At 35.5% G+C, this 25,201-nt stretch overlaps 1 protein-coding gene across 2 annotated transcripts in view; it reads right to left on the bottom strand.

Moving 5' to 3' along the window:
- Positions 1 to 25,201, bottom strand: part of LOC136041789 (DENN domain-containing protein 5B-like) — a 153,813-nt gene that overhangs the window by 74,305 nt on the left and 54,307 nt on the right. Inside the window, exons 15-17 of one of the 2 annotated variants that reach the window (XM_065726543.1) lie at positions 20,774 to 21,038; positions 7,027 to 7,062; positions 2,548 to 2,803 (exon numbers count right to left, since the gene is read on the bottom strand). In XM_065726543.1, the coding sequence (XP_065582615.1) occupies positions 2,548 to 2,803; positions 7,027 to 7,062; positions 20,774 to 21,038 (557 nt within the window). The remainder of the gene's footprint in view (positions 1 to 2,547; positions 2,804 to 7,026; positions 7,063 to 20,773; positions 21,039 to 25,201) is intronic. The other variant, XM_065726544.1, reaches the window with a different exon arrangement.

Genomic DNA, 25,201 nt, shown 5'->3' with positions numbered 1-25,201 from the left:
CTTAGAACAATAAATGGAAAACATTTCAAGATCTAAAATGGAAGGAATTTTACACAACCTTGAAAGAACTCACATTCACTTTTACAGACCATTTACATTTGGGGTTCTGTCAAGTTTGTGATCTCATTTATTGTATTAGTCTGAGGTAGAGGACCGTCATTACATATGCCTCCTATATTTAATAGTTTGTTTGATGCTAGAGAAATTAAGGATTGCTTGCTCTTTGCTTTTATTTTAGATGATATTAAAAAGATTTCTCACGGCAAGAAAATCAATTTTTGAACTAAGAGAGATCGGTGTTCTTTCAAACACCGATCAATACTTCACCTTAGGTATGCTGCACCTTGTTTGAACCAAAATCGTTTAAGGATTTTTAATTAGTATCATTAGAAAGCGCAAACTGCATGACCACTCCAATAGCCCTGCACACTCCCTACATTTTTCTTTTCTTTGCATAAAATCAGGCATATTGCACCTTGTTTGAAGATAAATCATGCAAAGATTCTCAATCTATATTACTGAAGCGGTAAAGTGGGCTTTTGGTCCTTCCAGCATCCCCAATCTTTTCCATTGGCAACTTCTTAGCAGAAAGTTGGAACGTTGAGTTTTCTTTGAACCCGAATTACGCAGGGATTTTCGATTTGTACAATTGGTTAGGACCAAAGTGGACGAGAGACCTTCCAATGTCACCCAACTCTCCTACTACTAACTTTTAACACAAAGGTAAGCATGTCATACTCATATGAATGAAGTTATGGGAGAAATTTCAATTTACATGATTAAAGGACCAAAGTGGAGCCACCTCCCCCAAAAATCCCTCTACCAGCTAAATAGCATAAAAGTGGGGTTGTTCCACCTTTTTTAAACAGAATCATGCAAGGATTGTTCACCTGTAGAACTGGAGGACGAAAGTAAACCGTTTATCCTCCAGCCCCCCCCCTTTATCTATGACTTGAGGCTAAAAGTGGGTCTAGAGTCCGTGGAACAACCCCAGTACTCTTCCCATCACCTTTTTAGTCGAGAGGAAGATATGTTGCACGTTATTTGTAGCCAAATCACGCAAATATTATTAACACAAATTGATGAATGCACAAATTGTGCTCGTGCATCTTTTAACGCTCCTCCTCACCCAACTTGCAACGGTTAGTAGAACAGTAAGACTGTTAGTTCCTTTTTTGGCCTATGTTATTGTTGGGCTTAGGGGACAGGGCAGATGCATTTTTAGAGGAATCCACCACTTCTGAGCCCTATCCACTATTCGACATGGAAATGTCAACATTCAATTCAAATTTGGTAGAAAGGTACCAAGACCCAAAGAGATGTTAATAAAAAATTTTAGACCGCTGAACTTTAGAGCTCAGGAGCTTGAAGGCTTCAAATTACACTGTTCAAAGGAATCTCCTTTAGCACAGAGAGTGACATATAAGCAAGAACCGTAAAGCTGGTTCCTCATAGGTGTGAGGAGTTAGGGGAAAATTTGTCTTCCTGAAAAGGATTACGCAACAATTATAAATAATAATGCAACACAATGACGTAGTTTGGCAACTACAAGTAAAATGTTAATGCTTAAATCAGTCGGTGATAGGCATAGAATCAAGTTGTTTCCACATTCAAATACATGTGAAAGATCCACAAGGTTATATTCCGAGGTAAAGAAATACCACCCTAGCTTGTCCATACAACAATTTAAAAATAACACTTAGATTGTTTTAGGTTCCATATTTTGAGGCAAAGTAACAAAGATAAAGCATTAACTAATATACATGGTGCATTTCGAAGCCAGCAACATTGATTGGATGCAGGAACCAGAGAATAAAGTTGGGTTAAAGAATATAGCGTATTTTGAGACCGTCTTTAAAAAAGGCGTCATCGTTTTTTTATGTTTTTTTTTGTTTTACGAAAAAATTCTTTTTGAGACATACCATTTTCAAAAATTGTAAGGAGTCGCAAACTATAGTATTCAATCGATAAAAAAGAAACAAACTCAACATGTTGTTCCTGCAATCCTTGTCAAGAAAGCCGATTAGGCAGGTTCATACATATAAACATACACATTCATTCATATGCATAAGGATATTCAGCGTCAGATGCATACGCAAAGAAATAAATATGTAACACATGTACGAACACGGAGAGGTGAATACACGCACGTACACGGCAAAAAAAGCTTTTATTTCCGCGTTTTAACAATGATTTCTTGAGCCTAATAGATATAGAATGACGTAAAAAGAAAATGGGAAGAGTTGAGCAGCCTCAAGATAGAAAATTCAAGAAGTGACAAAGCTGCAGATGTATGATTTAGGTTCGTACATAGATTTATGCACGTTATGCTTCCATCTAGACTTGTTTATCATACTCGTCTACCATCAAAGGCAGCATTAGTTATTTAACATAAATTTAAGCAAGTTCACTATTTTTGGAAGGTTACTTTCCATTTATCCATGGGTCATATTTGGCCCGTGGGTAGTATGCTTGGCATATCTAATTTGGCATAACTATAAGGATAGCACGAAGTGGACAAATTTATCTTACAGCTAGAAAAATTACCTAATATCATAAGCAAGAGTGTCGGGGAGTGGTTGCATTCCTCCTCGTTCAGGGCTACTTTTTCTCGAGTATCTTGTTGGTGAATGACACAAACTACCATTATTTGACTTGTTCAGTGGGGAAGGTCCTTCACTTCTATAAACATTCCTAGACCTAGATATGTGTTTCCTATTGAGTGTGTGAGTGGGAGATGCAGGAGTGGAAGAAACACGCCCAGAGGTCTTCGAACCAGGAGAAACATCGTTTGTTGACATATCTATAATATACAAGGAGAGTAAAACAAGTAAATAGTGTCTATCTTTAATCATAATTTAAAGAGAAATATTTATTCCATGAAAAATAGAAAGGTAAATATAGTAAGTAGCTACAGGGCAGGTGACAAAAACTGACACTAAGTAGTATAAAAAAGAAAACTACATGAGGAGAATAAGTTGATTTTTATGATTTGATTTCAGCTGCGTATTGGCAGAACCACAGCAGAGGAATTGGAATTAAAGAGAACTATGGCCAAAATTTACAAGTTTGAAACGAATTGAATAGCGAACTTTCTTTGAGGAGCGGAGGGGGGTCTTGAAAAAAAATGAGCTGTTAAGAATTTCAAATGTAGACTAAAACAAATCCTTTTCTTCGCGAATTCAATCTCGCAAATTTTATGCCAAAAAGCGACTCAAATTAGACAGAACTAAAAACTTAAAAAATCTGTTTTATAAAGGGAAAAAAAAAGGAAAGTTTCAGGCACTACAATGTTTTACCATATACAAGAGTTATACGTGAATTACAGTTGGTTACAATAATAAGGCTTGGATTTACCAATAGACCCATTAGGCCTGGGCCAAGTAGCGCACAATGCCAGGGGGCGCAATAAATTATGACTGAATGATTTATTTAAAAAAAACTTGACTAATTGTATTTATCATTAAAATGCCAGATGCGCTCCACCGCGGCGCAACTTATTCACAAGAAAGTGATTTTAAAACAGCACAGGAATTCCGTAGCCACTTATAAACTGTCAGATGTCTTCCAAGAATGGCAGCTGAGGGGTCAGTACCACATCACTCTTTCATTATTTTTGGATTATCAGTTGCGTTCTGTTCAGTGCTTGCATTCAAATTATCGAGATCTTCTCAAAAATCTCTCAAAAACGGAACGGCAAAAAAGCTTGGGCCTTGAACTGTCAAAACTTTGAATACGGCTTTGACTATGATTACAGAATATAAAAAAAGAATCGTCTTAAAAAGAGGAGTAATTGCCCCACAAATTAAACAAGAAAATTATCATTTACGTTCATTTCACATATGCAATTAAACTGGCAATATTACCACCTTGTTACTCTGATTCATTAAAATCATGTCTTTTTATGACGGAAGAGCATTAACTAGCCTATACTGCATTGATTTCTTTTAGTTGTGTCAGCTTTTAAAGCGACGGAAATCAGTGATAGTGAAATATATTTATACAACAAAAACATTAGTTATTTCTTTTTTTTCGTAAAAAGAGAAGTTTTTCAACCATGAGGAGTAACAAAACCAAGAATTACAGAGCATTCACCCCCCCCCCATCCAAAAAAAAAAAAATACAAAAAACAACAAAAACAACAGCATGTAACAACTTCATGATTTCATGCTGTTTTCAATACATCAATCTTTATTTACTATCCTTCAGCACTAATAAAACCTACTAAAAATATTTTTTTAAAGGAATAGATAACTACCTATGACAGAGGACACATTGGTCAAATTCAGTAGAGAGCTTAGACTTATTTTATTTTTTCCTCTGCATCAGTCATTTACTATTTAACAATAAGTTTCTTTAAAAAAGTGTTTAAGTTTTTCGTTTAATTTTTTAGAATCATTCATTTTACATTGTAAATAAGTAGTGTTGTAACTGGTATAATTGGGTATTTTACGTTATTTACCGTAATTTTACAGACCCCCATAAAATTAGTATTTTACCTATTTAATGTAATTTACCTATTTTATATAATTTACTAATTTTATCTATTTTATCGGTATTTTACGTATTTTACCGGTATCTTACATATTTTATGATGGCTTGTAGAAAAAGGTTTGGATTTGATTCTGTTTTGTGTATAGCTGTATTAACTGGTTTAAAAGGCCGTCTCTCTGACTTCAGTCTCTTGTTATCAGAACGATAAAGTGTATTATAGTACAGGTAATTATAATTTTAAAATGGTAAAACACTAGCTGAAACAAAATTATATTAGTTTTGTGAGCTACGAAGGACAGAAAGGACTACAAGCAAGATTGACATATGACAAACAAGAAAAAATGAAAGTAATGTCAGCAAAAATGACAGAAGCTGGTATTTCGTCAAGAACTTCCGCCCAGTCGTCTTCAGTGCTCAAAAAAAGAAAACTAACCTTTTGAGGTAACCCTTAACAGAGCAGAAGAGAAACAGAAATAAACAAACGAAACTAGGATAAATGGAAGACTATTCACCAATTAGATTGGGCAAGAATTTTCAGCTTATTGATTGACTTAGTTTGTCTACTGACCTAATTTTCATTAAAGTGTGGTCAGACGATCTTAATTCAAACTAAGGATAAATACTATTTTAATCCTTTAATTTTAATTTATTTTAAATTGGGTTTGTAAGAATGTTTCCAGTATCTCTATTTAAAACAAGGTCTCTGCTTATAGATTTTTTTTTTTTTATTTTAACTACCTTCCTAAAAGAACTGGGGAAGCCATTTGCTTCAGATGTGGGAAACCTCAGATTTGCTTCGGTTGCCTCATCAAACATAACTAAAAGATCTGGATTTGCAACTATGTGGAGAGCCAAAGCAAAATCAGTATCTTTATTTTTATTTTAAATTTCGTATCTCAAAACGCTTGTGCTCATGCCATTGACCCCCCGGGAGCCTGCATTTATCCCCCGGAAACTACAACCTGTGAAGAATTACCACTCCCCCGCGGAAAAAAACCCTCATCTCCCTGGAAGATTATGGATATTTATTAGAAGGGAAATTGAAACTGCTGCTCTCCTGTTTCAGGCAATCGTATAGCATTGCCCATAGTAAAGACTAATAAGGTTTCAATGTATTGATATTTGTTCATTTTATTTATTAGAGGCACTTCATGTGGAAGGGAAGGTTGAGTAAACTTTGGAGGGGATTAAGTCAATTGGAAATCGAAAGTTCCAGTGCCTTTTTCTAAGATTTAGCGTTGTTTTCAACCAATTACTACCGAATGAGTTGTTACAGATTACAGTGTCTTAAAGAAATTCTTATTCTAGTTTAACGGCCCTTGTGTTTTCAGCAGTTATTTTGAAAAAAAAAATCTTTGGATAAATAAAGAATCATTTCTAAGGGAGAGACGAAGGGAAAGTGTAGGTAGAAACTGATATATAATCCATAGGGCCGTATCCAGAACTTTGTTTGAGGGACTTCGGAACAGGCAGAATCACCTGGATTTCAGTGTGAAGGAGAGGAACTGGATTTGCCAGCAGAGTCAATTGAAGATGGTCCTAATGACCGTGGAATTGAACGAATATTCTACTCTTATGATCCCGTGCTTAGTTAATCGAAGTCATCAAGGTGTTACAAACCACTTTTTACTTGTGTTTAATGCTTATATAAATAAATAAAAAATAACATCGACACGACATGAGAAATTTAGTTTCAAACAAAAACTTGCTAATGTGATTTTACTCCCAAATAATGGCATTTTTTATAAAATGGATATCCTACATCAGGCATTGTCTCAATGCTGAGGCATTACCCTAGGCACAAGACCATCAAAGGGATAAACCAAACAGTTAATTAAATTGATGAAACTCTAGATGAAGGGTATAACTTTTTAAGCACAGCTAAATCAGAATCATTAAACTTTTTATTAAAAAGCTAAAAGTGAAAGAAATGCTCAACTGATATTGTGGCTATACAGCAACTCTAAAACCCCAATTTTGCCCTATATTTCCAAGGAAGTACCTTATTTTTACCAATTTTACCTTACTTTTACAAATTTTATGTTATTTTACTAATTTTACCTTATTTTACCGATTTTACTGACCGAGTTTTTATCGGTAATTTTACAACACTATAATTAAGTTGTTCATAAAAGCAATATAAAGAGAGGAAAAAAATATTACTGTAGACACAGAAAAAAAGTCGGAGGGAATAGCAGTTGTTATGAGACAAAAAAAAGAAGACAATGCCGTGAAAGAAAATTCTAATATTGTGCTAAAAAATAAAAGTAGGCAGCAACATTTATTTTGGTGCCTAGTATAACTACTACTTTGCATAAACTACTCGCAAAAACAAGCGGTAAACTACATTGACGTTGAAACCAAACTGCAAATACTTTAACATGCAATAATTACTCTATAGCATATTAAGACGAAAATATGAAAGAAAATATGGAAAAAGATGCGATGACTTTGGCGAAATAAATCAACTAGGCAATAGTAGGAAAGCCATTGGTACTCTTTATCATGCAGGATTTGATTGTGAATACATACATTCAAGTCTCCTCCTTAGAGCAAACCATGCCACAGCTCCATGAAAAGAAAATTATACATTACAAACTATTCTTAACACAAAACCTGGACAATACATCATCAATACCTTTGTAGCGAGGACCAAATACTTTAATGAATCTCAGATATTAAAATATTACAAAAACAATTTTACCCCTTAAGCAAATAAATACACAGCTTTGTATACCAGTAACAGGCCTACCCCTTCTCCCCCACCCCGGTGTCTCAGCTTATACTATTTAACACCAGAGGTTGGTTGGTACCAAACAACTATAATCAATTAAAGTTTTATCTAGATTTTGGCAGTTATCAAAGTTTTTTTTTTATAGGACAAACATCGTTTCCTTAGCAATTAGTTTAAATTTGTAGAGTGTAGAAAATTTGTAGAAATCATAAATTTGTAGGAATCATAAGCATGCTAAATGCAATCCGATGCATATAAGCCCCTACAGAGGTGAATACCTTTACATTATAAGCATTCATCATTGCTGAATCAAACTCTTAAAACTTGAACAGTTAGCGCTGGAAATGTTTGAAAAACAGGTTAGTTATTCTTGAAAATCCATACTGGCGTACAACAAATCCACGTTGCTTGTACCATGGCTGGTTTTAGCTTCGACATATTGAGAAAAACAAAAAACAACATATTTCTAAGCTTATCAGAGAACCAAGCGTTTGTCAGGCATTTTTGCTACTATTAAAATTGTTTCTCTTCTGAAAAAAGTGAGACTTTTACTACAAAGGTGTTATTCTAATGGTGGGAGGAAGGCTCACGATACGTTGTGCTGGGTCCATTTCCCCGTCAGGGGACACAACGGATAAAAAAATAAAAACGATCAAGCAATGTTTTTCAAAGTCTGCTCTTTTCAGATCGTCACTAGAAGAAGGTCTGGGACATACGAGAAGCTATTGTTCCGGGGCACAGTGTTTGCCTTATGAACTAGCCAGCCTAAGCTTAAATTTGGCGTTTCCGCATTCTCGCTTCGGAACTAAGACAAAAAAAATATTCGGAAAAGAAAGACCTCGCATTCGAGGCGTACTTTCGTCAAAATTTGAATACAAAATTAAAACCAATCCTTAACATAGAAGTAAATTCCAATATGAACATATTCTTCTAATAAAAAAGACCTAAAGGATGCATGCCTCTTCTTGTGCGAAAGTTACCCCACCCTTCAACGGACAAATATGAACTAATAGGAACATTTGCTAGTACATCATTTACTACAACTTTAATAATTAAAACAAAGCTTATTGGAAATCATTAAAAAAATTGTTCGGTTATCATTCACGTTTTATTTATTTGCCCATTGTAATTAATGTTACTTTTAGGTTTTCGTTTCTCCCTTAACTTTAATTAGAAAAATCCTTTTCTGGGAAAACTTTTTTTCAATTAATTTCTTTTTTGACTGAAAGTAAGGATTAACTTTAATGCTTAAAACGAACAGAAAATATTCCGTATATAAGAGGAAGAAGGGCTGCCCCCTTCTCAATCCCTCGTTCCTTAATCTAAACTATTAAAGTTTTCTATATGCTTCCCATTCAAATTCAACGACCCCTGTGTTCGAGCAGTCTTTCTTAAAGAACTGTAACAACAAGTTTAACTTTAGCATAAATAGCGAGGATTTAGGAGGAGACCCTCAAATAGGGATTATTTAATATATGTTTGTTTTAAGTTTCACGTTGCTCCTTACTTTCAGTTGAAAAAGTATTTTTTTAAAATTAATTTTCAAATGTTTTTCAAATTTTGCCAAGAAATTCACCCCTTCCGTAAAAAAACTATCTCAGGTAACTTTCTTCCCCACGTAAATCCCCTCCCCGCAAAAAATTCAGTATATTTCCAAATAACAATTTCTATATGTAGATAATGGGCCAATTGCATGACTTACAGCCTTTTCATCCCGAGCTCAGGGACAGTGAAGCCATGTCATCCCCAGAGTCAAAGTTATTTGATCTTTCAACTATGCTGAACCGTACGAATGTCTAAAAAATCAGGTCAGATATCTTTCGGGAAATAAGGAGCATGGGGGAGGCTAGTTCCTCTCCAATCATTTACATCACTCAAAAAGGACCCTAGGACCCTTGATTTCCCTTCGAATGAGCTGTCTCCCGATCTTCTAGGACCATTGGTTCGATACAGTCACCCCCGAGGAAAACAAAGGAGAAACACACACCTGTGAATTTTATTCTTGTCAGAAAAAAACCCCCAAAATTCCATTTCTTTGTAGCTCAAAACCTCTACAGTAGGGTTCTTTGATATGCTGAATCTGATGGTATGGTTTTCATTAAGATCGTTTAACTTTTTAAGGTGTTTCCCTTTTTTTGTAAGTCAGGCAAGTTATCTCGGACTCGTTGCTTTTGATCGGTAATATTAAAGCTAATGAATTTTGTATATTTGGAATCAGCACAAACCCCAATTCTTGTTGTGCATTAATTGTTATCAGAATGCCCTTTTAAGTTTCGGTTACTACTGGGCCGAGCCACGTCTTACGTTCGTTATCATGAACTCTTTGACTGTTTGTTAATCGTATGAGAATTTGTAAAGGCTGGTTTAACTTTTTCGCTTAAGCAATAAAATACTGAACTGCAATTTAAATTTTAGGCAAAATTTGAAGGTTTGATCAAAATTTTTATATAACCGTAGTTTCACGCAATCATTTTTTTCTTTAAATAATCTGTTTGCGAAAGAAAATTCAGGGTAGACGTGTGGGGTTGAAGCCATCCTGACCCTCATTTAGTGGACATATTTGAATATAGATTATTTTCATTCCTCGTTTCAACTACAAGAATCATTCAATTCAATATTTTGTTGTATTATCTGCAAGTGTACTTAAATAAATGAATGGCTAAATTTTTTAGAACAGGATATTCGAACCACTATTTTCGAATATAATAAGATTTATGTCTTTTTATAATAATTTTTGCTTTTTAATGATGCTTTCTTCGAATTAAATGTGTAAGATATCTTATAAACGAAAATTATTCTGCTGAATATATGATATATGTATTTTACTTAAAGATGCAAGTTAAGTTATGTCTATCTTCAGCAAAAACTACTTTCTATGCTAAGATTACGAAAAACCAATCATTCCATAGATATAAGTCAAGACATTGTGTTGTTCATGTAGAGGGAGACGTTGAGGATCAAGGACCCTATTTATGGCTCATATTACACACTTTTCAATCACAATGGTAAACACAGGCTACCGTGGGGCAACTTGAGCCTAGAAGCGAGGCTGCAGAGCTGCCAAGGTAATGAGGCTCACACTATAGCGAGGTAGGAAAAGGTTAATAACAAATTTTACATTGACTTATCTGAGATTGACCCTCTGGCTTTGACAACCACTATAATAGCTTGCTGGCGAAGCACCAAAAAACAAATCAAAAGTAATAACACTTGTTTGGAGTTTGGTAACTTTTAGTAATATTACCCTATTGTCTGTCTATGAAATGAAGGGTAGGCCATAGACCCATGGCTCCCCCCTTTTAGACCCTTTTCTCGTACAGAAAGGAGATTCCTTGCATAACTCTTCTTCCAAAAATGTTTGATGTGTCTACCAATTGTTAAATACACGCTATACATATCTTGACCTCGGACATCTATGTTGCATAAAATCCATATACCGACTTTTATGAAAATAAGACACATGATTTGAGAAATGTCTACTTAGTTTTCCTTAAAATTTAGAACAGTCACACTAAGATCTGTTTTTTTTTTATGATTAGTATAGCTTTTAATAATTAAGAATTACTGCCTGCATATTCATCATTCACGAATGATCCTGATTTGACACAAGTACCATATAATATGTGTATGGGTGTGAATTCAGGAGGGTAGGGGGGTAGAGGGACAAGACTCTAGAGGCCTACTGAAGAACTCCCAACCCAAAAAATAAAAGTTATATCCTTTTACAGCTCTATTTTTGACAAAGTGTGACGCGTCCACCAATTCTTATTGGATCCAGCTCAAAATTGCTTAAATACCAACTTTTGTGCCTAATATGTTTTGTTTTTGCACAGTTATTTTCTATCTTAACGATCTTAATGATCTTATTTGAATGGGTTGTAAATATCTTAAGATCAACCGATCTTATTTTCTATCTTAATGATCAACATTAAATAGTCCAGGAAAATTCCCTAAATGATCCACGAATGTTTGTAAGCAGGAAAAGTACAACTTGTCTACACATACAAATTTGAAGGGATGAGAGCTAGAATGGATCCACTAGGCTAGGCTTAAGAGCACCACTTAAGGCTCTTTGATCATACATATTACGAATTCCTTGTATGATTCAATGGGCGTCGGAAGAGTGGGGGGCAGGGGGGCATGCCCCCCTGGAAATTTGGGACTATAAAGTAATTATAAGGAAGCAAAAGGAAAGAAAGCAGAATAGGGAAAATCCATGGAAAAAATGTGTATTGCCCCATTGTTGGCTGCCTGCCAATATATTTTGACCATTAATAAGGAAAATAAAACCTCTAATTTGCGACTATATGATTTGGTTGGCGCAACAAAAAAGAAATTCAAATTCTTCATAGAAATGAATGCTAAGTATATAACGATCCTTGTCAATAATGAAAATATATGAGCCTAACTATTGATAAAATTCAATCAAAGAATTAGTTTTCTGTGGTGATCCTAGATATGTATTTGTTTATTAGTAATTAGTGTAGGTATTAGTCCACAAGAAAGATCATAATTATAGAAAACACGAGGAAAACACCTTAATAAGTGACAATTTCGGTAAAAAATATACCGCAAACTTTTGCTTCTATTCCGAGAGCACCCATGAACTGATATATGAAAACCACTATAATCAGAAATGTTTTCCCTGAACGGACACGTTTTTTGTGTTTTCCAGTGTCTTTTGCGTTTCCAGGAGTGATTGTATTTATTTAGTTGTCACTTTGAAAAAGCTTTAATTTTTTACAGTTATGAAGCATTAAGGTGTCAAATATATTGGTTTTGGTGTTCAAAATTAAATCAATGCATTTACTTAAAAAATTTTATCTGATTTTCTTAATCTTAGTTTTAATGTCTTACTTTGAACAGACTACTTTGATAATGCGTTACTTTTTATAAACACTGAGTCTAAAAGCATTAAATATTTTGGTGTTTGATAACCAAGTTCAAAACTGTCGGTGTTGTTAAAAATTAAATAAAAAAAACGAGTTTTTTTAACTGAAAGTAAGGAGCGACATTAAAACTTAAAACGCACAGAAATTACTTCGTATATGAAAGAGGCTGCTTCCTCATCAACGCCCCGCTCTTTACGCTAAAGTTTGACTCTTTCTCTCAATTCTTCTTTTTAAAACAGTAAAAAACTTTAGCGTAAAGAGCGGGGCGTTGATGAGGAAGCAGCCTCTTTCATATACGAAGTAATTTCTGTGCGTTTTAAGTTTTAATGTCGCTCCTTACTTTCAGTTAAAAAAAACTCGTTTTTTTTATTTAATTTCTGAACGTTTTTGAATCAATGCATGTTTTGATTTTGGCTCTCCGCAGAGGAATAATCAAAACGAAATTTGCATATTTTTTTTTTGGGGGGGGGGGGCTAAATGGCTTTCTCATAATTTTGATCGAATGATTTTGAGAAAAAAAGAGCGGGGGCGAAGCCTAGTTGCCCTCCGATTTTTTGGTTAATTAAAAAGGCAACTAGAACTTTTAATTTTTTACGAATCTTTTTATTGGTAAAAGATTTACGTAACTTATAAATTAGCTTTTGTAAAGAACTTTTGTATTCTCATGTTTTTATTACATATATGAGGGGATTCGCCCCATCGTCAGTACCTCGCTCTTTACACTAAAGCTTAAATTTTATCCCAAATCATTAAGAATGACCCCTGAATCACAAAAGCCGTAGAATAAATAGTTGAAATTACTAAAAATACTTTATCGTAAAGAGCTAGGTATCATAAGGAGGTGAGCCCCTTATATGGGTAATAATTTCTGTTTGTTTTAGGTTTTATTGCTGTTCCTTACTTCCAGCTGAAAAAGCTTTTTCACATTTATTTTTTAATTTTTTTTTTAAATAATGCTAGTAAATCCTGCTCTCCCTTCATAGAAGTTTTCTTTTCCCATGACAAATTCTCGATGGAAAGTTCCCCCAGCATATCCCCCTCTTCTCAACCCCTCCCCCCAACCAAAAAAATCTCCTGAAAACGCCTGTATACTTCCCAATAATCATTACTATATGTAAGCACAGGTCAAAGTTTGTAACTTGTTGCCCCTCCCACGGGGACTGTGGGGGAGTAAGTCGTCCCCAAAGACATAGTTATAAGGTTTTTCGACTACGCTGAATAAAATGGCTATCTCAGAATTTTGATCCGTTGACTTTGGGAAAATAATTAGCGTGGGAGGGGGCCTAGGTGCCCTCCAATTTCTTTGGTCACTTAAAAAGGGCACTAGAACTTTTCATTTCCGTTAGAATGAGCCCTCTTGCAACATTCTAGGACAACTGGGTCGATACGATCACCCCTGGGAAAAAAAACAAAAAAAAAAAAACAAAAAAACAAATAAACACGCATCCGTGATCTGCCTTCTGGCAAAAAATGCAAAATTCCACATTTTTGTAGATAGGAGCTCGAAACTTCTACAATAGGGTTCTCTGATACGCTGAATCTGATGGTGTGATTCTATGACTTTTAGGGGGTGTTTCCCCCTATTTTCTAAAATAACGCAAATTTTCTCAGGCTCGTAACTTTTGATGGGTAAGACTAAACTTGATGAAACTTATATATTTAAAACCAGCATTAAAATGCGATTCTTTTGATATAGCTATTGGTATCAAAATTCCATTTTTTAGAGTTTTGGTTACTATTGAGCCGGGTCGCTTCTTACTACAGTTCGTTACCACGAACTGTTTGATATCCGTCCAACGCTTCGTCATTGCTCAACAGAACTGAATGCTGGGAATTTATATCTTAAGTTTTTGTAAATAGGTTATTGTTTTGTGTATTTTTTGTAATTACTTACTTTTTTCAATTTTGTATACTTTTACTTTAATTGACATACTTTTCCATTGCCTTTAGAAAAATGTTAGTCTCTAAGCTTCAAGAAATAAAGAAAAAAGACAAGTTTTTCAACTGAAAATAAGGAACAACATTAAAACTTAAAACAAACAAAAATTATTATGTATATGAGGGGGGTTGCTACCTCTTCAACACTTAACTTTTCACGCTTCAGCCTTTCGGCACTTAAAAAAGCCTTTCGGTACTTATTGTTCTAACTAAACGACCCTTATGTTTCTGTAGTCGTTTCTAAAGAATTCAACCAAAATTTTAACTTTAGTGTAAAGGGCGAGGTGTTGAGGAGGGGGAAAGCCCCCTCATATATATAATAATATCTGTTCGTTTTAAGTTTTAATGCTGCTCCTTACTTTCAGTTGAAAAACTCATTCTTTTTCTTTAATTTCTGATCGTTGTTTAAATACCGCCAGGATACCTGGCTTCACCTCCACGGAGAAATCTCCCTCCCCATAATAAAATCCTCTGGACAATTCAATCCTGGCGAAAATTTACCCAGGACAATTAACCTTAACATCTCCACGCGTAAAATTGAATCATTAAAGAGAAAGCAAGACATAGGGAAATTTCGTATAGGAATGGTGGCAAATTCACCAAGTGTAAAATTTCCGCTGTAAAGTTCACCCCCTGGAAAATTCCCTCTCCAGCAGAAAATTCGTCCTCCCTTCCCACCCCAAAAAATACATACATATACTTCCCAATAAAAAATAAAACCAAGGGCAAATTTAATAACTTAAAAACCTTTCTCCAGGGGCTTTAGGGGGCCATTTTATGTCCAAAGACATAGTTATTGGGCCTTTCAACTATACAAAAAAAATAATCTCAAAATTTTGATCGAACGATTTTGGGAAAAAGTGGCGTGGGAGGGGGTCTAGTTGCCCTCCAATTTTCGGTCGCTTAAAAAGGGCATTAGAACTAGAACGAACCATCTCTTGACTTTCTAGGCCCACTAGGTCGATACGATCATCCCTGAAAAAGAAAGAAAAAAAAGACACGCATCCATGCTCTTTCTTCTAGCAAAAATTACAAAATTCTACATTCTTGCAGATATGAGCTTGAAACCTCTACAGTAGAGTTCTTTGATGCGATCTGATGATGTGTTTTTCATTAAAATTCTATGATTTCTAGGGATCTTTTCTCCTCTTTTCGAAAATCAGACAAATTTTCTCAGGCTCTAAGCTTTTGATGGGCAAGACCAAACTTAATGAAACTAATATATTTGGAATCAGCATAATAAGTCAATTCTTTTGATATGTTTATTGGTATCAAAATTCCGTATTTTAGAGTTTCAATTACTATTGAGCCGGGTTGCTCCTTACTTGCAGTTCCTACTACGAACTGTTAGATTATCAATCAAAATCCGAATAGAGATCATTGAAATATTGATAGTTTTTTCTGCGCTACTAACAGTATTGTATTCATATAACTTTTCAGTGTTATGAAATGTAATTAAAGAAATAAAAGAGGTTTCTCAACTAAAGTAAGGAGCAAATTTAAAACCTAAATAAATACAAATTACTCTGTATATAAGGGGGCTACTCCCTTCTCGACACTTTGTTCATTAAACAAAAGTTTTTTAGTGCTTTGAAAAATCTTTTTTTTCCAATTGTTTATTTTCTTAAAAATTTGGAAAATAGCCAAACCTCGCAGTAAAGAGTAAGGAGCTAAGGAGCAAACAGTCCCCTTCATAAACTGAATATTATGTTCAAATAGGTTCCAAATCCATTCCTTGCTTTCAGTTGAAAAGCTCTTTTTTTAATTTAATTTATGATTGTTCTCCAAATCATGCTCAGGCCTAACCAAGATATAATTGGAGGCAAAATTTGTAAATCAATAATCGTATGTTGATTAGCACCGCCCTACGTTTAAATCTTCAATTTCAATTTTAGATAAAATTTGAATATGCTTAAAAAATTGACGATGAAAAGTAATTTTGGTGAAAAGTCCTTGTTAATATTACTACTAAAGAATTTCGTTTGGATGAAAAGGAATATTTTTGTTTGTATGGATAGAAATTCTGTGAGACTTTGGATCTTCTACATAACAGAAACCATCACAACTTCTACTATAGGTTTTTCTTATCGATGAATACATAACATAGATTCGTTTAAATACACTGAAGTACTTCGCATAAATAGAAAAGAAAAATACTACCATTTAAAATTGCTGAAAACTAAGTTCTTAGTAGTATTTGCCACCCAAAAGAAATTTCCTGGAAGGGGCTGATAATGACCTGCCTTACTTTTCTTCCTATGTGCTTTTAGATATGGTTTTGTAACATTTTAGCTGCACAGAGAAACATTTAAATAATTCCTACTCCTCCTACCTCTCTCAACATTTATCTGAAGCCTCAGGAAGAGTAAGCAGCTTGTCCATTAAAATGTGCTTTTGTAGGTATCTACCCTGCCCCAATCAAAACAATGACTCACCCCCCTTCATTACAGCTGATACGCAATTACAGATCACCAAACGTAGCCTAATTTCGTCACAAATAAAGCAAATCAACTTGGTTGAATCCAGTAATGCCACCGTTTGGCATTACTTTTTTTGCAACTGAGAAGCATAAAATATAGTTATTGATACTTTTAAATCAACTAGCTTCTCATAATTTTAAATTAATTACAAATTCGTCTTCTTCGAGGTAGAGTCGTAGTTTGGTGCCCTAAACCACCTAAACTGTCACCCAACAACCCCTGCTATTTTAGCGTCTGGTCCCTGGGAATTTTTTTGCCGATTCCCTTGTATGGTTCTTGGTTCCAACAAGGAAACATTCAAGCACATCTATGTATTAAATGTGCATTTCAATTATAAATTCAACTTCATTCAATTCTACAAGATATTTAATGTATCAAATCTGTATTTGTAGTAAAAGGAAGATTAGTTCCGACACTATCCTCAAAAACAGATACTATTCCAAATTAATAGGGATAAACTATAGAAACGGGATAGTTTAGTAGTAAAAAAAAATATCAACTGACTATCAAACAGTTCGATGTAACGAACTGTAGTAAGGAGCGACCCGGCTCAATAGTAAACGAAACTCTAAAAAACGGAATTTTGATGCTAAAATATACATCAAAAGAATCGGATTTTCATGCTGATTTTAAATATATAAGTTTCATCAACTTTAGTCTTTATCATCAAAAGTTACGAGCCTGAGAAAATTCGCTTTATTTTAGAAATAGGGGGAAACACCCCGTAAAAGTCATAGAATCTTAACGAAAAATCACACCATCGCATTCGGTGTATCAGAGAACCCTACAGCAAAAATTTCAAGCTCCTATCTACAAAACTGGGGAATTTCGTATTTTTTGCCAGAAGACAAATCACGGGTGCGTGTTTATTTGTTTTTTTTTTCTTTTCCCCAGGGGTCATCGTATCGACCAAGTGGTCCTAGAATGTCGCAAGAGGGCTCATTCTAACGGAAATGAAAAGTTCTAGTGCCCTTTTTAAGTGACCGAAAAATTGGAGGGCACCTAGGCCCCCTCCCACGCTCATTTTTTCTCCAAAGTCAACGGATGAAAATTTCGAGATAGGCATTTTGTTCCGCATAGTCGAAAACCATAATAACTATGTCTTTGGGAATGACTTACTCCCCCACAGTCCCTGGGGGAAAGGCTGCAAGTTACAAACTTTGACAAGTGTTTACATATAATAATCGTTACTGGGGAGTGTAGAGACGTTTTCAGGGGGATTTTTTTGGTTTTGTGGGTGGGGCTGAAGGGAGGGGGCTATGTGGGTAAATCTTTCCTTGGAGAAATATGTCATGGGAAAAGAGAAATTCAATGAAAAGGGCGCAGGATTTTCTAGAACTACTATAAAAATACAATGAAAAAAAAAACATGAAAAAGTTTTTTCAATCAAGGAGAAAGTAAGGAGTAGCATTGAAGCTTAAAACGAACAGAGATTATTACGCATATGAGGGGCTCTAAATATACTTTAGCATAAACAGCGAGGTATTTAGGAGGAGGTAAATACCTAGCTTTTTATGCTAAAGTATTTTTTGTAATTTCAACTATTTACTCTACGGCCTTTCTGATTCAGGGGTCATTCTTAAAGAATTGAGAGAAAACTTACGATTTAGTGTAAAGAGCCAGGCATTAACGAGGGTACAAACCCCCTTATATACATAATAAAAATATAAGAATATAAAAGTTTGTTACGTAAGTTAATTCTTAAGTTACGTATATTTTTTACTAATAGAAACGTTAGTTAAAAATCAAAAGTTATAGTTGCCTTTTTATGTAATCGAAAAATTGGAGGGCAACTAGGCCTCCTTCCCCACACCTTATTTCTCAAAATCGTCTGATCAAAACTAAGACAAAGCCATTTAGCCAAAATAAGAATTAATATACAAATTTCATTTTAATAATCTTCTAATCTGATTCAATACAAAAAATTCAATAAGATTGGACAAGTCCTATGTTGGAGAGCCAAAATCAAACATGCATTAATTCAAAAACGTTCAGAAATTAAATGAAAAAAACTAGTTTTTTTAACTGTAAGTAGGGAGCGACATTAAAACTTAAAACGAACAGAAATTACTCCGTATATGAAATGGGTTGTCCCTCTTCAACGCCTCACTCTTTACACTAAAGCTTTTAATTGTTTTAAAAAGTAGAATTGTGGCAAAGAGTCAAACTTTAGCGTAAAGAGCGAGACGTTGAAGAGGGGACAACCCATTTCATATACGGAGTAATTTCTTACTCCGTTCGTTTTAAGTTTTAATGTCGCTCCTTATTTACAGTTAAAAAACTAGTTTTTTTTCATTTAATTACAGATAGTAGACTGCTGATATCTACAAAATATATTAAAGTAAAAATAGTATTTAGATCATATTTTAGAATAATTAATCGATTGTCAGACTATTCGTCGGGCAAGGAAAACCACCAGAATCGCTGATCAGAGTTCGCTCTGTTCTAGATATTAGCAAAAAAAAAAAAAAAAAAAAAAAAAAAAAAAAAAAAAAAAAAAAAAAAAAAAAAAAAAAAAAAAAAAAAAAAAAAAAAAAAAAAAAAAAAAAAAAAAACGGTGTTTTTTGTACTGAATCATAGCCCCAGCAAAACAGGCTTTTGTACCTGCTTCTCATCTTCTTTGGATAAAGTCTAATAGTTTCAACTTCATGCATTCCCCTCCATAACAAACCGTAAACAATCACTTACGCCCTTTAGGCAACGATTTGCTGATTAATGTTATACTTAAACTTTTAATATAGAGACAGAAAGCACAGGTGTTTCTTATGAAAATAGGACTTCATTATGAAAACAAACAATTATTTTCTCATGTTCAGCAGTGAGTATTCACTGCTAATGGAGAGAAATATAAGAGATACTAAACCGAGTTCCTGCAAAATTTGTGCCATTGCCTTAAATAATATATCTCATACTGAATGATCCGAAGAAAATAAAGAACAACGTAATACTAAGAAACATGTAATACAAAGAGCGTTATTTTATCTGAACGTCGCGCAGGAAACAGAACATTTGAGACGCTTGCAATATTGACCCAAGTGCAAAAATCTCCTAACGTTACTGATGTTCTAAAACAGAATTTTCCATATCCATATGCAACGATACTAAATCTCAGAGCAAGCTCAAAATAGCTCAAAATTACCAAAGCAGGTGTGTCAGCATAAGTTTATTTCAAACAGTAGAACCTTATCCACAAGAACTTGTCTAACCTTTAAGATAAAAAGTTAATTCAGGACAAAATTTTGGAGTAAAAAAAAAAAAAACAAAAAAAAAAAAACACTTTGCTCGTGTGCATTGAGGATCTCCGAACTTCTCACGCTTAATAAAGCTTGTAAATGACGGAACAGGAATTTCGTATTTTAATAAATGCTGAAATATAACAAATATAAAAAATACGGAGACATACTGTCCTGTAAGAAGTGATGAAGATGCCGAAATAGAGAAGGATCAGTCCATGATCAAGCGTCCCTATTTCGATAATTACTTAATGATAGATCGTTTTGTAAGAAGTCGGAGGAAAAAAATAAAGAGATCATTTCATTTTTTTTTGTTTTTAATTAGGCTTAGAATTTAGAAGCCATATGAAGTTTTAAGAAAACGTATAATCTAAATTCAGTAGTCCTTTGGCAGCAAGGGAAGAGATTAAGACAAGAAATGGTACCTGAGTTCAAAACCAACTTTCTATAAAGCTTTGAATTGTAGTGTCATTTTATTTGAAAAAAAAAAAAAAAAAAAATCAGACACGTTATTAATCCCATTTCAAAGCCTAATTTGTGGAGAAACTTGATATTTCAACAGAAAAAACAAAAACAAAACATAAATGAACTGATATCAGTCTAGTAAGGTAAGTAAGTAAGACGGCACTAGACCCTTGAGGTCCAAACCGGCAGTGCTGATCTCCGCTTCATGGCCCTTCAGCCAGGAAGTGCAATGGGGGGTTGGGGGCCAACCATCCTGTGCTTTCACACACCCTTCCTACTTACCTTCCCCAAATTTATCTAGGTACCCATTTAGAGCTGGGTCGACTCTAGCTGAGCTTACAGAGTCACACCACTGACCCCCGTCCCAAACTAAATAACTGGTCCCAACTGGGATTGAAGCAGTGGCCCTTGGACACAGAATTCTCAAGCCAGCGCGCCAACTACTCAGCCAAGACGGCTGATACCAGTCTAACTCGACTAAGATCCTTAAAAACCAGGTACTGTTATTTTGTTATTAAATAAAATAAACTATCTTACCAGGAGATAGCGAATTGGGGTTCAAGGCTTTTGGCTCATCCTCATATCCGTACAGATCTTGGTAATGAAGCAAATGCGACCATAGAGAAGATTTCCCCTGTTTTACTTGCAATCCATGGCTCCAGATCCTTTCAATGAGGTCACACAAACTTGCAATCATGGTGTTCTCTTCAACACCCACTAAACTCACATCAGCGTGACCCAGGTCAGCAGCTTCGGCACCAAGCTTAGCTACAAGCATTCTAGTCGTCTTGACTTTCACTTCCTAAATGGTAAAATATATCAATTGAACAAATGTCGCAAAAAAAATGAGGAAAGCGAATAAATTAATTTCATGGAGTATGGGAAAGTCGCATGTAAAATTGAGGGATCTTTAAATTCCTTCTTTTTTTTGGTATGACTGTAGCAAAATGAACATCCGTAGGTATATAAAAAATGCCAACCTAAAAGTCACAGATTACAGTTTTTGAACTCCACAAAAATTAATTTAGGCTTCCAAAAAATAGTTTAGCCCCAAGCTCACCAACGTGAAGTACAAAACTAAAAGGGGATTCAATTAAGTCTTTTTAATTTTTAGAAAAAATGTGTCACTATTATACTTGTAGAGTACTGTTTTGAGAGCCTAAGAATGTATTGACTTTTATTGGGTCAACAAGAGCTAAGAGCTCATATGGCACTTGTGACGAGGCGAGAAGAGCTAAGAGCCAAGAGATCATATGGTATGAGCTCTAACAAAATTCTATGAATCAATAGATTGATTTAAAAAGGAAAATAAGAGGCTTAATGCCGGTTAAGATTTAAAATAAGAGCTCTGAGTCACAAAGTCCTTCTAAATATCAAAATTCATTAAGATCCGATCACCCACTCGTAAGTTATAAATACCTAATTTTTTCTAATTTTTCCTCTCCCTTTTGCCCCCCAGATGGTTGAATCTGGGAAAACGACTTTATCAAGTCAAATTGTGCAGCTCCCTGACACGCCTACCAATTTTCATCGCCCTAGCACGTCCAGAAGCACCGAACTCGCCAAATCACTGAACCCCTCCCCCCAACTCCCCCAAAGAGAGCGAATCCAGTACGATTCTGTCAATCACGTATCAAGGACATTTGTTTATTCTATCCACCAAGCTTCATCCCGATTCCTACACTCCAAGTGTTTTTCCAAGATTTCCCCCTCCAAATCCCCACAATGTCAAAAGATCTGGTCGGGATTTGAAATAAGAGCTTTGAGACATGAATTCCTTCTAAAAATCAAATTTCATTACGATCCGATCATCTATTCGTAAGATATAAATACTCCAATTTTCATGTTTTCCAAGAATTCCGGTTTCCCCCTCCAACTCCCCCGAATGTCACAGGATCTGGTCGGAATTTGAAATTAGAACTTTAAAGCACAAGATCCTTCTAAATATCAAATTTCATTAAGATCTGGTCACCCTTTCGTAAGTTACAAATACCTCAATTTTCAATATTACCCCCCCCCCCCAATTCCACCAAAGAGAGCAGATCCGGTCCAGTTATGTCAGTCACGTATCTTAGACAGGTTTCTATTCTTCCCATCCAGTTTCATCCTGATCTCACCGCTTTAAGTATTTTCTAAGATTTCCGGTCCCCCCAACTGCCTCCCCCCAATTACGCTTGATCCGGTTGAGATTTAAAATAAGATATCGGAGTTACGAGGTCCTTCTAAATATGAAGTTTCATGAAGATCCGATCACTCCTTCGTAAGTTAAAAATACGTCATTTTTCTTATTTTTCAGAATTACCCCCTCCCCCCGCAATTGAGCGGATCCGTTCCAATTATGTAAATCACGTATGCCACACTTCTACTTATTTTTCCAACCAAGTTTCATCCCAATCCCTCCAATCTAAGCGTTTCCCATCATTTTAGGTTTCCCCACCCCAAACTTCCCCCAATGTCACCAGATCCGGTCAGGATTTAAAATAAGAGCTTGGAGACACGATATCCTTCTAAAAATCAAATTTCATGGAGATCCAATCACCCGTTCGTAAGTTGAAAATACCTCATTTTTTCTAATTTTTCAGAATTAACCCCCCCCCCCCCAACTACCCAAAAGAGAGCAGATCCGTTCCGTTTATGTCAATCATGTATCTAGGACTCGTGTTTTTTTTCCACCATGTTTCATCCCGATCCCTCCACTCTAAGTGTTTTCCAATTTTTAGGTTTCCCCCTCCCAACTCCCCGCCCCCATCACCAGATCCGGTCGGGATTTAAAATAAGAGCTCTAAGACACGATATCCTTCTAAACATCAAATTTCATTGAGATCCGATCACCCGTTCGTAAGTTGAAAATACCTCATTTTTCTAATTTTTAAGAATTACTCCCCCCCCCCAACCACCCCAAAGAGAGCAAATCAGTTCCGATTATGTCAATCATGTATCTGGGACTTGCGCTTATTTTTCCCATCAAGTTTCATCCCGATCCCTCCACTCTAAGTGTTTTCCAAGATTTTAGGTTTCCCGCCTCCAACTCCCCCCAATGTCATCAGACCCAGTCGGGATTTAAAATAAGAGCTCTGAAACACAATATCATTCCAAACATCAAATTTCATTAAGATCCAATCACCCGCTCATAAGTTAAAAATACTTCATTTTTTCTATTTTTTCCGAATTAATCGGCCCCCACTCCCCCCCCCCAGATGGTCAAATCGGGAAAACGACTATTTCTAATTTAATCTGGTCCGGTCCCTGATACGCTTGCCAAATTTCATTGTCCTAGCTTACCTGGAAGTGCCTAAAGTAGCAAAACCGGGACTTTAGGTTTTCCCCCTCCAACTCCCCCCAATGTCATCAGATCCGGTCGGGATTTAAAATAAGAGCTCTGAGACACAATATCATTCCAAACATCAAATTTCATTAAGATCCAATCACCCGCTGATAAGTTAAAAATACTTCATTTTTTCTATTTTTGCGAATTAACCGGGCCCCCACTCCCCCCCAGATGGTCAAACCGGGAAAACAACTATTTCTAATTTAATCTGGTCCGGTCCCTGATACGCTTGCCAAATTTCATCGTCCTAGCTTACCTGGAAGTGCCTAAAGTAGCAAAACCGGGACCGACAGACAGACCGACAGACCGACAGAATTGGCGACTGCTATATGTCACTTGGTTAATACCAAGTGCCATAAAAAGCAAATATACCAATAAAAGTGGCTATAATAATATAAAATAGTAAACACGACAGGCAAATTACAGATATGGTAATATGATTTTCGGTTGAATATGTGTAATGTCTCCTAGAGAGCTACGGAGCCTGTTTAAAAAGCGGAGGGGTGCTGATTATCTGCTGATGAAAAGATAACAGTACGTTCTGAGAAAGGGCTGATTCTCTCGGGTATGAGATATAAACTAATTTAGAACCTTCCATTAAATATTCCACGTTAGCTTCTATGATATCATCAATCCTTATAGTCTTAGCTATAGGTCCTTTTTCCCGACTTTAGGAATTGGTACCACCTGGAGCAGATCTTCTTGGATTATCAGTCAGTCAATACTGAATAATGCTTAGTATAGAGCTTATTGGAAAAAGACGGCAAGTATCATGTTCAATGTGTTTACGTTCCTGGCCGTTTGTGCCTGCGCCTTTGTGCACAAACAAAGAACTTGATTTATTAATAAATCATATTGGATTAGTTAAGCCATTTTACTTCGTTTGAGAAAAAACAAATTCAAACCAAGAGGTGACTTGAAAAAAGGCGCAACATCAGCTGATGCTTTCCAGGAGTTAATCCATTGGGCATATTTGCCAACACACAATTTCCAGTACTGAAGTAAAATATGGAGAACTGGCTCAAGCCAGAAAAATAACGGCCATCCCAAATTTACTTTTATGATGAAGGCTTTGTAGTAAATCAGTTTTTATCGATTTATGACAGGCAGCGCAATAGCACTGCCTAAGTAAAGAGCGATGTGGGCACAATGTATTTTTTGTTTTGTTTTAGACCGAGGCACTTTGTATGGAATGAGTTGTCGTAGAAACTTCGAAAAGGGCTCATTCAATTGGAAATAGAAAGGGCTAGTGCCCTTTTAAATAATCGAAAGTGATTGGAGGGCAACTAAACCCCTCCCACAGCCACCATTTCCGAAAAAACGTCCAATAAAAATTTTGAGATAGCCATTTTGCTCAACGTAGTTGAAAGATCCGGAAATTACGCATTTGGGGATGACACACCCCTCCTACAGACCGCACTGCAAGGGTTGTAAGTTATGCCCTGGGGGCATATAAGGTTTATATAGAAAGGGTGATCGTATAAACTTCGGATGGGGCTTATTGGATTACTAGTCAGAAGTTTTAGTGCCCTTTTTGAGATTCAGAGTGATGGGAGGGTGGATACTCCTTCCACCTCGTACCGAAATGAATCTGATAGAAATTTTGAGATCGCCATTTGTTGTTGTAAAAACTTCGA

This window comes from Artemia franciscana, unplaced genomic scaffold, assembly GCF_032884065.1.
Source record: "Artemia franciscana unplaced genomic scaffold, ASM3288406v1 PGA_scaffold_38, whole genome shotgun sequence".
NCBI classification, from domain to species: domain Eukaryota; kingdom Metazoa; phylum Arthropoda; class Branchiopoda; order Anostraca; family Artemiidae; genus Artemia; species Artemia franciscana.
This window is presented reverse-complemented; position numbering and strand designations above follow the sequence as displayed.